Genomic DNA, 16,027 nt, shown 5'->3' with positions numbered 1-16,027 from the left:
TCTGCTAAGTCCAGTGTTGATGTGAATTATCTCTGTGACCCTGGGACCTTCAGAATCCTTGTTATAGTTGTGATAAAAAGGTTGACTTTGAACTTGGAACACATTTGCATACTTAGCACTTGTGGAGCTCATAAGATTTGCTCAGTTTACACGATAGTCTTATATGAACCTGGTTTTATTTTGTCTACTAATGCTGAGTCAGACTGGGCAGATGTTTTTTGTGCTTTGTAGGTGCATACGGCACCTTGGGATATGTTGGCAACCCAGTATTTGGCTGACAGAGCTCCAAGTGCTTGATAACATCTGAAGTGGCCATCTTGCAACAGGGAGCACAGAAGATGTTTTTGCAATCTACGAGCCTGAAACACCAGCTAGTCATTGCTACTGTCTTATCTGCTCTTCTGTTGAGGTACTATACCATACAGGAATATTTCAGACAAAGATGATGGTGAGCACTGCTGCAATATGTCAGCTGGTGGAAGATGCTCAAGTCTCAACTCAGATTACCCTCTAGAAAACAGATATCTCTGGGGGGATGAGGGAGAGGGGTGTAGGGTAGGAAATGTGTGGAATGAGAGTATGTAAGAAATTGTTTGTAGTATGCCATCTTTTCCACTGAATCAACTGAAGTAATTAGTGGAAGAATTTGCTTACTCAATTGTTATATCTTATGCAGTGCTCCAATAAGTCTGCTCATGTTTGTTGAAAATTAGGTATGACAATTTAAGCTTTAATGCTGCTAGCTGCTCCATACAGAGTTTTCTACTTATTCCTCATTTGGAGTTCTTTTTGTAAAGAAATATCTGTAATGAGGGAACCCAGTAACTAAACAAACAAATTCTTTGTATTAACTGCTGGCTAATGGGGTGGCAACAATTAAAATGAGTTGAAATGGAGAGCTTTTAGGAACTGCACTGGCATTTGTCTATATATTCATAACATCTAATCTTTGAGGGAATACTTGTGATGTTTTTATCTGAATTCTAAACCCCAAATCCCCAAACTGATGAATTGTAAAACATGATTTCAGATGCATTTTTCTCTTCCTGCAAAGCCTTATGTAGTGGACATGTGCCTTGTTTTGTGGCATTTGGATCTTTTCAGCAGCAATGTTAAGTCTGTCCAGATAACTCTTGGTCATACCAGTGGGCTGGAGGTCTCCAGGTGAACCCTAACCTTGCTCTTCTGCACCCATAACATTCTTTATCATAACATTATCTTCGAGTTTAGCATTATCAAGAAGTTACTGATAGAGCAGAATGTATTTCTCATTTCATAATTCTTCCACATCTTCTGGTTGATATGTGCCCTGTTTGGAAAAGAGACTGAGCTTTCTGTCTTCAAACCAAGATCACTTGTCTGGAAACTTGTGTGGATGGATGTACCCAAAGGGTTTGTGTGGTAAGGTGGAAGGCTATATGCTTGAGTTTAGCACTGAAGACTGAAGTCTTTGCCAAAGAAAAGTTACATCAAACCAGACTTAAAGGACCCATGATCTTGAAAGTCTTCAAACTAATTTCCTGTGCAGCTTAGTCCTGCTGCCACCTCTATCCCACAGGTTGTCATTGCTGTTTCTAAAAGCATTTGCAACTGCTTATTTCATGTGATATCACTGTCGCTTTGAAGCCAGCATGTGCTGGAGGGGAAAGTGTATAAGTAGTCTTATCAGAAGGCGTTGGGTGTTGCAAGAGACTCCTCCCAGCATAAGTACCATAGGTGTTGGTGCTCCCTGTGCTTTGCTTTTTCAGAGCATAGGTATTCAGCCCAGAAACACACTTAGGCACTGGCAGGAAAGAAGCCTAACCTGTGAATTGCTGATGCAGTATCTCTTCTAGAAGAGATGCATGTTTTTCACTTTTCAGTGTCTCTACATTCTCCACTCTTGTCATTTTTCCTCATTGTTAGAGGTTTCCCTAAGCAGAACTACAGCAATCCCATGATATCTGTCACTGCCTTCACCCACCCTCTGAGTCAATCTTCACCAATAATTTTAATGAGGGATTTGATGTTGGCCAGGGCTGCTTGATCAGGTATGTCCTTGTTGAGGATAGGAGGCACCCATGGATGTGTTGATCCAGGAACAGATTATAAAGCATTTGTTATTCAGTTAAATTCCTAGTCTGATGTTTATCAAATGGGTTGTGTGCTTTTCCACTCCACTGCCTTTTTTTTTGATTGTCTGTAGCAAGTTGTGTTTGAAGGGCAAGAGTAAAACGTGAGAGCAGCCTAGTACCTGCTAAGAGGAGCAGGACATGGTAACAGCAAAGCTTTTAATGGGGAGCTGTTATGGGGGACCAAGTTCAGGTTACATCAAGGCTGACAGGACTGCACCATGTTAGGGTGGTTGGCTGGGCTCGCCTGATGGCACTTGTCATCATCCATGGGCTCATACCTCTAGGTGAGCAATGCTGCCTGAAAACTAGCCACAGAGCTCACTGCCTCAGGTAATGAAGTGGTGTATTAAACTTCAGCATGGGGCTCATTGATACTTCACCCTTGTCTAAGGGAGCCATGACTCCTCCCTTGCAGAAGCGCCGTGTCGGAGTGTGGGATCAGCCTGTCCTGGGCACGCTGACAGATGTGGGCAGGAACAGCAGCAAAGCAGCCTCCATAGCCAGTTTCCCATGCCGAGTGTTTTATGGCTTGCATCTTACATTTGCCTCCACATTTATGTTTCAGTTCATAATGAGTGATGACCTGATTACAGTATCTAAGAGCTCATTTTAGAGTGAGTCATGTTTATTGGAGCTACCAGACTTAAAAGGGACTCGGAACAAGACACGTATTTGTTTTATTGGTGCACGAAACTTCTGGGTAATTAGGAAGAGCCATCTTAAAAGCAAAGGAAGATGAGAGATATCAGTGCTTGTGGTGATTAAAACTGAAACTACAAAGCTCATAGTAGCTATATTATATGTTAACAAATGTGTGGTAGCATCAGCCTAAAACGTGGGTGAGTAGTGTCTTTTTTTCTGTCCTCAGTAAGGACGTGCTCTGTGTACTTCTACTTGTCAGCATGGGTCATAGGCATGCTGAAGCTACAGGATCTGTTTTGTGTGTGGTCTCCGTTTGGAGAAGAAAGTATTTTAAATATCATTAGTGCATAATGAAGTGAAAGCAGTCTACTGTGACTCCATTTTCTCATGTACCTCAGACGGGATCACTTCTCTTTTCTTTTCTCAGGTTCAACCTTCAATATATGTATGTTCTTGTAAAGCACTTTTGCTGTGTTACTGTGTCTCTTACCCAAAGTGCTCATATCAACTCAGGATGGTGTTTACCCACTAAATGAAGTTGCATCAGGGAAATGCTGAAAACTACTTGTGACCTGTGTGACATTACAACTAATAGTGGCCAATAGTGCATTTGGTAAGGAGAGGGTCTGATTTTTTTTATCAGTGTTTCTTGATGTTCTCAGCTTGTGGCCTGCTGCTGAAAGTGGCTGGCCCAGCCCTGTTTCCGTCCCCACCCTGTGTTTGCATGAGAGTGGCTGCAAATGTGTAACGACTCAGATCAGAGATTTGATCCTTCTAGAAGTGCGTCTCTTCATAGCTCTTGTTTTTTTTTTTTTTTTTTTTTTTTTTTTCAGAAAGGTCATCTTGTGCTTCATGGATGCAGCCATAACATTGTCAACTCTGGCACAAACTGTTGGGAACATGTGGCTGAGAAATACAAGGGAGGGTAGGATAAACTCTTCTGGTAGTCACCAGCACAAATAGGGTGTTTTGGTAACTGCTTTATAGTGAAAACACTCTTCAAGAGCCTCATATGCTGTGATTGAAGCTCATCCAGAAGTCAGTAGTACTGTATTGCCCTGCAGATTCAATGCTGGAAACATATGAACTTCTGTAAGGATGGAGATTTTGCTCACAGAGGACCTTTTACCTACAAAGAGGGAGATCAGTTGTGAGGCACTTAATGATCAGGGATGCTTTCAGCTGGAGGTGTGCAGAGAGTCGTGCTTAATAGGTTTGGGCAGTGCTTTTATGGGAGGTGGTGTGTTTCAGCAGTAAGTAGGGGTATGAATACCATATCTCCTTCATTTGATTACAGCTCTTATCACAGGGCCCATCGATGAGAGACAGCCCAGTCTGCACGTTAACAGCTTGCTGAAGCTGCAGCTGGCTCCCAAGTTGCCCTTGAGACAAGAAATGCCCTTGCATTGTCTCCATCTCTACTTCTGTGGCTGTGTTTAGCATGAGGCTGCTCCATCCAGTGCTCACTTCAAGCTTGTGTTTGGGAGTCTTTAAAATTCTCTGAATATGTGTAAATTGAAACTGTCAGCTCCCAGGCATAACCCCACCTGTTTGAAATCTCCTTTTTACCCCCAAACCAGGTGACGGACAAAGTGTGATATGTGCTTGGTCTGAGCAAGTGGCACTTAAGGAATTCATGCTACAGAGAACAGCACCTTCTTAGTCATCTAAATACCTTTGTGTGCCAAAAAGGTCTCCGTGTAGAGGAGGGACAACTATGCTAATTTCATTTCTGCACTATTTAGCTTAGGTTTTCAGTAAAACTGCTCATTTAGAGCCTCGAATAATGTGTAACTTGATATGGGTTTCACTTTGCAGCTATTGTGGATGATGAAAGGCTTTCAGCGGAGGAAATGGATGAGAGGAGGCGTCAGAACATTGCTTATGAGTATCTCTGCCATCTAGAAGAAGCAAAAAGGTAAGTAAATGAAAGCTTTCTTATAGCTGACCTTTAAATACAGAAGTTAAAGCCTGCTGTGTTCTTGTGTTGCGATGCTTAAAATAACTTTTGCATTACTTTGATTAACTTAATATTGGAATCATAACACTTCAGTGTGAGAAACAAATAACCAATATGAAAAGCATCCTTCAAAGAAAGGGTTAAATCAAGAAAATCTCTTCAGACTCACTGTGGTGGCCAGTATCAATGAATGCAAAGGCTGGGTGTTAAAACCTAGGGCTGTGGTTTTGTGAGAAGCTGAGTCAAGCTTGTGTGACTGGGGAAATGCTTTTGCTCTTGGCCACGTGGTCCTACTCCCGTCTACTTGCTTGTGCTTTTGTGGAGTGACTTGGGTTGCCAAGATGGCAGATAATCACCTGGGCTCTTACTGGGTTAATGATCCATACCAGCTCAGTGTTTCAGTAGTAGTGTATGGCAAGTGCATACAGGGCGGTAAAGAGAACATACAATGTACTCTTTTGGCTCCTTTGACCCATTGCTCAAGACTCATTACTCCTCTCTTCAATTGACAGTCTGTGATGAAGCGCTGATTTTTCGAGGACACCAGGATTTTATTACTGTGCCATCCTATCTACAATTCACTCTTAAAACACATTCAGCTCTTGTAACTATTAAGCAAGAAAACAAGGCGGAATATCCTTGTGCTTTTGGAGTAGCTTAAGGTGCTGCCATTATCATTTGTAAAAACATTTCACACAGTGTTGGAACAGTTTTTCAAAGATGCCTGTTGTGCTCCATTGCTCCTGTACAGCTCTGTTGGTAACTATCCCACTTCTGATCTGCATCAACAAATAGATAGGGATCATTACTCCTCGTCTCCAGTTGGGTGCCTTTCCTAGAAATTTCTGTATGCAAAAGGAAACTTGCATTTTGACAATCAGTGGTACATGCTCTAAAACCTAGGAACCATCACTGTGATGAGAAATCACAGGAACCTTAGAAAGGAGCAACACAGGGTACATCAGTCAGGAATCAACTACAGAAGAATGCACTGGGTTCTGTGTCCACACTGCTCTCCACCATCATTCTGGCACTGACAGTTACCTTTCTAGCAGCCATGGGGCAACTAGCTGCCATTTACTTTCTCTTAGATGTGTTATAAAGGTCATGCTTTCTTATTTCAACTTGCTATTCATTCTGCTGTCCCACTTACTGTAGTAAGCATTGCCTTCTTTTCTCTTTCTTCTTTCCACTGCGGAGGGGTTTCCATGTTTGCATATTTAAGATGACAGTCCATTGTGGCAGCAGTATGACACTTGCCCTGCTTTGTGCACTCCTGTTGCCTGCATCATGCAGTTGCAGGAGATTGCCCTTGGTCAGCTGAGTCAGCTGGCTGTGCTGGCAGGAAATTCGTAACTCTTTTGCTGAGTTAGTTTTCTAGTGGTTTAGTGAGCTGACTAGTCTGATCAAGGGGTCAGAGCAGAATCAGTGCTAGCAAAAAGAAGGGGATGGAGTGCAGCAGGGCTTCTCCTAGCACACTGAGTTGGAGGATCAGCTTAACCACCTCAGGAAGTGTAGTCAAGCTTTGATTTTACTTAAAGTGTACTCCTCCATTTTTTGCAAGTCCACAGCCTGCTGGCCTCTGGCAAGACAGGAATAATTAGTCTACAGATCCAGCCTTTTCTCTTCCATTAGTATTATAACTAATTTATCTTCCTGATTTTTTTCACCCTCTTCACTTCCCAGGGCTATCACTTTGAACTCAAGTTCTGTAGTTCTTCCTTTGAAGCATCCCTTGACACTTAATGAGGAAATGTTTTACAATTACTGAATTAAATTATCATCTTCTATGAGTAATCCACCTTCTCTTCCTTGTATTTATTTTCATAGGGATTCATGCCACTAGTGGTTTTCCAGAGGAAACAGCTTTAGTTCCACTGGCAGGTGATAGGGCTCACAGCAAACACTTAGTCAATAACTCCCAGGGCTGTCAAGTACCTGGAAGAATTTTTGGATCTCAGTTTTTGAAATGTACTTTTAAGTTAACTGTCAACACTACTGTATAAGGTGTATGAGTGCTGCAGCATAAGAGACTTTGTGGTTCCTTGTCCAGTCATTGCTGAGGGGTAGAATTGTCACAGATTGAGCTAATGCAGCAGCACAATGCTGCTGGATATCCTACTTGGGTGCCTTAGCATGGTGGTGATTTGACAGGAAATGTATTTTATATATTAAACACAATATATTTTAAACAAGACAAGAGGGAGAACTGCTCCTGGTCAGTGGTTTGAATCTGTTTACAGCACAGAATCTGCTTACAGAACAAGGTGATGCTTGGCCAAGCAAGCAAGGAAGAGGGCAGGACTGCATGGGGAGAAGAGGATGATGGAGGCTGTGGAGGTTCTGTCAGATGGACAGAGCTGCTGGGGAAGAAAAGAGGGTGAGGGAGGCTTTTCCCTTCGCTGTAAGCTTCTGGAATAATTCAGTTGCATCAGAAAACTTCCCCCTGAGAGGGGCTCTTGTTAATGTGAAAACACCACAGCAACACACCCTGATGAAAACGTGCAGAAACAAGCAGAAATGACTTGATCTCATAACTGTGTAGCTTCTAGCCCTCCTTGAGAGCAAGCAAATACTGTGAGCTGGGGTGGTCAGGGACAAGCTGGGCACAGGTGGTGCCAGGTGGGTATGTGGCAGAGGTGGTCTGCCACTCCTCTGTTGGAACAGCAATGGAGGAAAATATCACATCTCACTGCAGTCACTGCACATGGTGCCATTGCTTCCCCAGCAGCTGCAGCATTCTCCTTGTAACAACAGAGCCTAAATGAACCCGGAGGTGCTAGGAAGCAGCGGAGGTGCTAGAAGGTGGTGCTAGAAAGCAGGAGAGCAGCCTTGGAGGGAGTAGCAGGGCTGTAATTCAAACTGGCAAAGCAGGACTGGTGCACACTTGGAAGACCTGGTTGCAGGCCGTCTCATCAGTACAAGAGGGCTTGTGTGCTTTGGCTGCACTATGTGTGAAGCTCCAGCCAATAGGCCAGCATCTGCAGATCTTCTGGGCTGCACATTGGTGCTGGTGGGACTGGCAGAGCAGGGGAACAGGAGCTGGTGGGAGGAGGCAGGATGGTGCCTTTGGCCCCAGGCTGTGGAACAGCCCATAGCTGCAGGCATTGCCCTGCTGCCTGTTCTCTCCTGGGTGATACTGGGAACAAGAACTGCATCTTTTACATACCTGATATAGAATCTTGATGTCTGTTTAGTTGGTCACTTTTTTGACCCCATAAAGCCTGAATGAAAGGAGAGGCATCTTTCAGTATTCATGGATCTATAGATAGCAGTGACAATAAATTGAAGAAATTACTAAAGCAAAGCAATTTATTTCCATTTGGTTGGCAGCTGCTGAAACAGCTAAACAGCAGTGTGCAAACACAAAGGGCTTTGGTCCATACTGAAGATGAATAAATACTGAAATAAACAACTAATAGCAGAAGACTGGGGTGAAGTGTGGTTTTAGATACAATACTAAGGCAGGGTCTATACTCTCTGGCAATATTTATAATCAAAATATTGTTTTATAGCAACTCTGCATTTCAAAATGCCAAAGTTAATTAAAATGGTGAAGAATGTGTACTTTCAGCTATTTTTCAGACCTCTGTTTGCACACTTAGTTCCTGTAGTCCAGCTTTATTAAAAAAAATGAGTTTAACGTGAAAGGAGAATCCTGCTGCTGGTAACTGTTTCTGCAAATAGTATTTTCTGTGCTAGACATAGTATTTTTTTTTTTATATATATATAATATAGGAAACTGTTTTTTAAACACAATGAACAGGCTTGTAATATCTGCAGAGGTCTGTAATGTCTGAATAGGGTGTTGGTACTGGAGAAAAAACATTTTCTTCCTAAATTGTTGATTCTTTCATGCCTAATAGCATCTGAGCATCTGAGGGCTTTCTTGCTCATAAGACATTGGGTTTATAAACCTTCCTTAAAGGCAAGAGTCATTCCATGTTGGAAAAATTGAGAGGTCTTGGTATCCTTAAGCTCCTAAGAAAAATAAAACTAAACACTTAGGAGTAGGGATTTCTTCCTTCAAGAAAAGTAAATGTGTGCCTACAACAGAAGCTCACCAACAGTTGCATGAATATGTTTCAGTATCATTTGGGAATTTTTTCTTTTAAATGATCAAGGTTTAAAGTAGGCAATAAGTAACAGCTGGACCACAGACCTTAATGCCCTATTGGATGAGGCTAATTGTAACAGATAATCTTTGGAAAGGAGGATCTTGTCGTAGGTTTTATCTCTGTGATGCCCAGAACATCAGATTCTATCTCAAGTTTGGCTTTTGCTGTTGCTTGTCTCTTTGCACTTGTGCAATTACCTCTCTGTGAATGATAACACAGATTTGAGGGTTTTTAAACTGTGACTAAAGCTTTGGCAATAATGCAAATTGAATTTACAGTAAAACTGTTGTAGCTGGTTAGGGTTATAATCATCCATAATTAAGGAGGCTCTATTTCTCTTGGTTTCTTGGAAATTATACCTTCTTGTGCTAGGCTTAAATTTGGACCAGAGGAAGCCTTATTTTACTAACCTTGCATCTATACATGAAACTATGGAGATTTTTATAATGTTGGCAGTTCTGATTATGAAATTTCAGTAGATACATCTTTTATTTCTTTCTTTACTTTCTTACTAACTTGTTAAATAGGACAAGAACTTGTGTGGAACACTGAAATTAAAAGACAAAGAAGACAATGAAGGAAAACTAACCTGGGAATTTCTTTTGAGAAATTTGGAAATGAAATCAGAAAAGAATGTGGATTTACTGTACAATAGGAAATCAAATAATCCATTTTAAATTTCAGAACCTGCTTCCTTCATCGTACTAGGTTTTATTAAATTGGCTTGCAACAGCTATTTGCAGTATTGGTCACTGATGAGATCACAGTTGGAACCTGCTGTGTGAAAATGCACATCCAGTTTAATATGCTTAAAAGGTCAAGCCCTGAAGTGCTTAACTGGTTCAGTTAAAGCTAATAGTTCTGTGGTACCATAACACCACAGAAAGCTTTAGTTGCTCCAGTTGTCGTGACTGAGGGGTCATGGGGGTTTGCTTTGGAGCCCACCCTGTTACTGGGGGGAACTGATACTCTGATAAGGCTTGGTACAAACACTGAACCTGCCAGGCTGCTTGCTTCCATTTTTCCATGTTTAGGTAGTGGTAATTGTGCAGCCCTGGATGCTCATGGGTAAATCAACACAACTCAAATACTCTGTTTTTTTGTCCATTTCTTTCAGACTGCAGAAAATCTTTCAAGCTTTGTGCTTAAAGGTAAATGCATAATATTGTAATACAGCTGTACAACTAGATGACTATAAGCAGAAAATAAGATATTTCCTGGTTGTCTGGTTTGTATGAGTTTGTCCTAAAACAATTCCTGGAGTAGCAGTCAACTGACATTTTTGTAGATTATGTACTTTGGATCATCTTCCCTGTCTCTGCCTTATGTCTAATAAAACCTGCAAGCCTCAGCTCTGTAAAGGCCAAGTGTTTGAAATTAAGATGCTTCATGAGATGAAACTCTTGGATTAATCCTGTTTGGCCATGATGCTCATGTCCTTGAAATATCAGTCATATACTCAGTCTTCAAAGTTATTGAGCAGCAAGTATACTTATTGTTTCATGTCTTGATCCTCAAAGGTACTCATCTAGCAGACTGCAAGCTACTGAGTTGAACAGGTTTTTGTTCCAGATGGTTGTACAATTGAGCAGATATGCCAGAGTTTTCATATGCAAGTGTCAGTGGTATCAATCAGTCCAAATAATTGCTTGGATAGCAATATTTGCATATGAAAAGTCTTACTATTAGGATCTGAAGGAGAGAGAAACCTTTGTGCCACCATGAGAGAGCTGTTTCTGTACAGGATGCATTGACCTGCTCATTGGGATGTTGAGGTAATTCCTGCACATATTATGGGTCACTGCTCCGTGTGTATAGATGTTGGATAATGCTGCTGAGTATTGATGGATGTGACCTTTGTTTTTTGGAGACTAAGCCATATGGCACTTAACCTATAACATGCTCTGAAGCTAATAGTACAGTCATTTCAGAGCCAGTTCTTTCCTGAAGTTTTCCACTTTTGTTTTAAGCAGTACCGTCATGTAAAAGGATTTAACAGAGGAGTGACCAGTGTGGAATCTAGTTTTGTGCTCTAACACCCTCATATTGGTATATTGTAAGTCCAGTTTCACCAGGAGAGCAAGCGGTGCTTTCATTCCTCCTTCACTTTTCCCTTTGCAACTTGGATTATCTGCTGTGCAACTCAAAAGCAGGATTGCCTTTGTACTCTGTTGTGAGCCTAGCTCCCTGTCAGAACAAGCTAATGGCCTCATTCTGCACCCTGAGTTCCTATTTAATATTAAGCATAACCTGAGGGGGCCTCATTAAGGAATGAATTGTAGCTGAGTCATCATGTCACTGTACACAACATTGTGGAGTAGGGAAGCAGGCTGCAAGGGGAGGATAGTGGGGTTCCTTGCATGTCACCAACCAAAATTTCCGCATCTGTTCTGTTGGCAATGGTAAAGGAAAGCCTGGGGCTGAACTGTGTATGGAGGAGTGTAGATGTAGGTATTAGAGGTAGCAGATGGATTGAAGATTTTATTTTTTTTTTTAAAGGTATTCATATGAGGTTCCTGTTGGGAAGAACCCATGACAGTAACTGTGAGCTGGAGGGGTGCTGTTATCTTTTGCTTGGAGTTTGGAGGACTTTACTGTTGCTCTTAACCTTGGGGTGGTCCTTCTGCACTGTTTGAACTCTGCTTAATAAGACAGGGTGTATGCTCTGCTGTTCCTATACTTCTGAATGTAGACAAAGCTTTTGCTGGCTAACCTGTTAATAATGGAACAAATCACAGTGTGGGTGCTGGGTGTACATGCTTTGTGCTAGTACCAAGTGTGCTGGACTATTGGCTGCAACAGCTGCATGCTGCATTGCTGGTGTAGATGACCTGCAAGTGGTGAATGTTGTCTGGCATGTATGCCATCATGCTGCAACTTCAGTGCAACCTTCAAAGAGCTTTGTAAAGGGTTGTGTGTCTGTTTGCCTTGGACTGGAGAAGGAAATTACCTGGGATGATGGATTTTTTTTAACAGTTCCCTTGCAGGAGTGTGCTTTTCGTATGCTGAGATTGTCCTTACCCAGCTCTCTCCTGGAGAGCTGTTGATCTTTGGAAAAAGTGTTTGTTCATGTCCTTGTAGAAACTGGTGGGGAGATGTAAATGGCTCTTCATAGTTCAGAAGAGATGAAGTAGCTACTTGCAGCTTTGTGCAGCTGAGCAACAACTTGACCTTTGTAGCACTTCTTCGAGTGGACTGTTGCTAGCGGTGAGGAGCCCAAAGGCACGTGCTGGTGGAACCTCACTCTAATGGAAACAAGGAATTAAATGCTGACAAGAAACCATCTTCCAAGAGCAGGAATATTTTGCTATAGCTTTGAAGATACAAGAAATCTAGGTCCCCATGAGTTGCTAGTGAGTGGTTTGGGTCTGGAGATCCTAAAATCAGTCCAGTAATTGTTGAGATTTTCAAAAGAACTATGCTGCTGTATCTCCACTTCTGGATTGGAAAAATGACCCAAGGACTGGAAGGGATGGTGCTCACTGACTGTACAGGGGTGAGTCCACAGCTGGCTCTAGCTCCAGTTACAGCAGGGAAGTCTGTTGTGGGATAGGGCAACTGTTGAGAGAGAAGTCTGAGTTCCCTTAAAATCACTTCTGGTGCAAGTATATCAATCTGCTTACTGGAGAAGGAGCAAACATGACTGTTCACATCTACTACTTTGGGTGTGGATTAATGCTAGAAAGTGTTTCAGTAATTTTGCTCCACATAGCCTAATGAATGAAGTCAGTAGCTACAGCTGATGCAAAACCAACATTTCCCATCATGGGGTGAACAGCCCTCCTCTGAGGGACTAAGTTGTGGACAGTAATGACTTGAAGCTTTCCAAAGCAACACATACTCAGACTTAGGTTGAGTTATGAGGGGTTATGAGGCTCTGGTGTCTGCTGTTGCTCTCTGTGATTAATATACTTTAAGATCACTTTCTATTCACATATGTTCAACTCCAAGGATATATTAAAATGTAGGGTATAGCAGTGTCCCAGAGTTCCTAAAATCACAGAAGCACCTAGCAGGAGCATAGATATTAGTGAGACCCCTTCCTGATATGGTGGTAGAACTGCCATTTGAAGCTCATGATGTGGTAGCCTTTCACAATTGCTTTTGCTGTTTCTGTTGATAGACATAGAGATGGGCAATGTGCAGGCTCCTGTGTAGGACCTAGTAGAAACCTCAAGCTCTCTATCACACTCAAGGCAGAGAAGGCTGTCAAAACAGACCTTGGTGCTTCACCGGTTACTTGTTTTCCAACTGCCTGTGCTTCTTTCAGTTGTGTATGCACTTTCTGTAGTGTACAGTTGGGGAAGCTTCAAGGTAATCTCTGCTATCCTGCATTTAACACTGATGGGGAAAAGATTCTTTAAGTCAAGGCATTCTTTGGAAAATATAAATCTTGTATTTGTTCTCTTAACCATCTTCAGGACCTGGGATATTTTCTTGAATTAGTACAACTTAATTAAACTTACCGAGCTGCATGTGTGAAGGAATGTTTTCTTTAGAGTCCAAACAAAAAATGTTCCTTGCCAACACTCTTGTTTTGCAGTTCCAGATCACATGAGGTGGTCAGATGATTTCTTAAAGATCAGTACAAGTGTAGCTGAGAAAATAACCCAAGGAGGTATCTGTTTCTATTCATTGAAAGAGGAAATAGTGGACCAAAATCCTTGCTGTAATTCCCCACAGACTATATGTCCAAAATTATTTCTGTGATAGACGCATGATAAAGAAGGGAGAAAGCAATTGTCTTTGCAGCAGCATCAGCACGTATTGCTTGATGTATTGCACTGTTTCTATTGCACACTTGCATTCGTGATCAGTAAGGCCTGAAATTGGTTTCAGAAGTAGACACAGAACTCAGGGAGTTCTAAGTCTGACAAATTTGAACCTGGTTGAGGGGCTGTGGATGAATGGGACTGCTCTCAAGTTTGATATACTAGGAAGGATTTCATGTAGCTTCCAGTAGCTGTATATGCTAGGCAGGTCTGGGCTCAGAAGCTGAAACCTCTACTAATAGCAAGTGTAACAACTGCATGGGCTTGAAGGGGAGAATCTTGGGGCTTTTCATTTTTGAGCTCAGAAGTGTTGAAAAATGAATTGTTACTGTGGCAATGAGTACAGATTTATTCTGGCAGGCTGATGGTTACCTACATGCATAACTTTCTAGCTACGCAGAAGATGAATAGCTAGGCTGTGCTGGGATGAGAGCTCATAGATCTGTGATTGAAAATATGTGCCATAAAGGCTTGAGTTGCAGAAGTATCCAACTCTTTTCATAACAGTGGAGGTGAGAGCCTGGACTTTGATCCTGGTTCTTATTGTTCCCACCTGGATTGCTACAGGTTTTGTTTATTGGTGGTGCCTGCCCCTAAAGGGAAGTGACAAATCTAGTCTGACAGCTTGAGTGCTTCTGCCATCTAAAATTTCTAATTCTGCTGTTTCTAAAATGTGATTGCAATCATAGTGGGTAGCATTATAATGCTAGATGCCTTAAATGTATAAAAGGAAATCTGTGGTAAATGAAATTGCCTTAAAAACAGTGCTTTTCATTACCTCTAGTTTTCTGCTCCCTAGCCATTTGCCTGTCACAGTGGCAAAGGCAGAATTCATGCATGAAGATGGAAATAGCTGTAGCAGTGCCTGCAGCCAGGCAGCCTTGCTGCACAAAAACCAGCCTGGTATGGTGCAGGTATGCTCAGGGCATTGGTGTGTTTGCTTCTCAATGGAGAAGAATAGGGAGAAGCAGTGGGAACAAGAAGGGAAAGGGAATGGTGCACTGGAACCACAAAAAATATACTTCAGGCTGCCCTTCCCTACCTCCTTTGCATGACAGCCTTGTTTACCCACAGGACTCATTACTGGTCATATGGAAAGCGTCAGGGGATCAAACGTATCCTATGTCACCACCTATGGCAGGAGCACCTTTAAAGACTGTCTGTCAAACTTCTCTAGGATGAGTAAATAGCAAGGTTTACATCAAAGGTCCGCACGTTGTGCCAAGCTTCTCTTTCTCTTTTATTTCTATGTGAAATAAATTGGAACCTGTGAACATTACAAGCTGGGATGGCTCCCTGTCCTGACAGCTTCCCAACTGCAGATTGCATCACTGTGCTTGTTATGGCCAAAGGAAAGCACAGGACATTTAACTCGAACGTATCTGCCTTTACGTGATGTACAGACTCGGTCATGTGGAATTTGCTTTGCAGGGTGTATGGAGGAGTGCCAGCTCTTGGTCTCAGCTGTGCTCTCCTCGGGCTGGAGTTCAAGGGGGATTCGTGACTGAAGCTGGGTTTTAGGACTTCCCTGTTCTCTAGATGTTCACCAGAAAACGGGAAGAATCAACTTGATACACCCACTAACAGTTATGCTTTTTTTGGCTACTTTCTAAAGCAGAAATCAAAACCACTGCATTATGTTGAACATGAAGTGTTGGGACAGGGTAAAATATTTTTGATTAAGTATTGATAGCTCTGAAAGAGCTGTTTGTATTTTTTTAGCACTTTGAATGATGTGTTTTTCTTTCTCCTTTTCCTCCTCAAGACTACTGATCTATCTTTGTGATTGTCTTAACACTGATGGTTATACATGGGATGTCTACTATCTTTCTTTTAAGAGGGCTTGCACTTCAGTGTGAGTCTTGATAAATGTTAAAGTAAATCACTGAACAGTATTAGTGTATTTCTGTGTTCAGTTCATGTAGCTGGCAGGTCCTTTTTAGTATTTCTGCTGCTTTCTGTCCCCAGACAGAGACCTTGATCTGCTGCTGCTAAATAAATATACTTCTGTTGTGATTCCAATATCAACATTTTCTCCACTTCCTCAGGGTCAAAGTAGTATCACATGATAGTTACTAACATGTATTGCTTTACCTAATGAGAATAGGAAAGATCATACTTTAAAACAAGAATTTGTTCCAGGAGGTGTTATTCACACCTGGGCTTACACATTTATGATGTGAAGAAGAAACAGGGAGTACAGAGTTTGATTATTTTCTAGCATCCTGTGTCCCTTTTCAAAACTGTTTATAGTCAGAGGATTATCAGTAAGTAAGGTGTGGTCTGCTTGAGTTTTCAGTGCCTGAAAGTAGTAGGAACCAACTCATTTGCAGTGGTTACTGGCTGAGATTGTTACAGTATTTTGAATGTCAACAGGAATTGTTTTGCTTCTTAGGAAAACTTGTTAAAGAACTTTTTTTT

General features: G+C 41.8%; 1 protein-coding gene across 6 annotated transcripts in view; it reads left to right on the top strand.

The window, feature by feature from the left end:
- The window catches only part of IQGAP2 (IQ motif containing GTPase activating protein 2), a 125,525-nt gene that overhangs the window by 16,957 nt on the left and 92,541 nt on the right, over positions 1-16,027 (top strand). For all 6 annotated transcript variants that reach the window (XM_084503819.1, XM_084503817.1, XM_084503815.1 and 3 more), the window contains exon 2: positions 4,575-4,674. In XM_084503819.1, the coding sequence (XP_084359945.1) occupies positions 4,575-4,674 (100 nt within the window). The remainder of the gene's footprint in view (positions 1-4,574; positions 4,675-16,027) is intronic.

This window comes from Aythya ferina, assembly GCF_964211825.1.
Source record: "Aythya ferina genome assembly, chromosome: Z".
NCBI lineage: Eukaryota > Metazoa > Chordata > Aves > Anseriformes > Anatidae > Aythya > Aythya ferina.
Note: the sequence above shows the minus strand (reverse complement) of the source record. Positions and strands in the feature narration are given on the sequence as shown.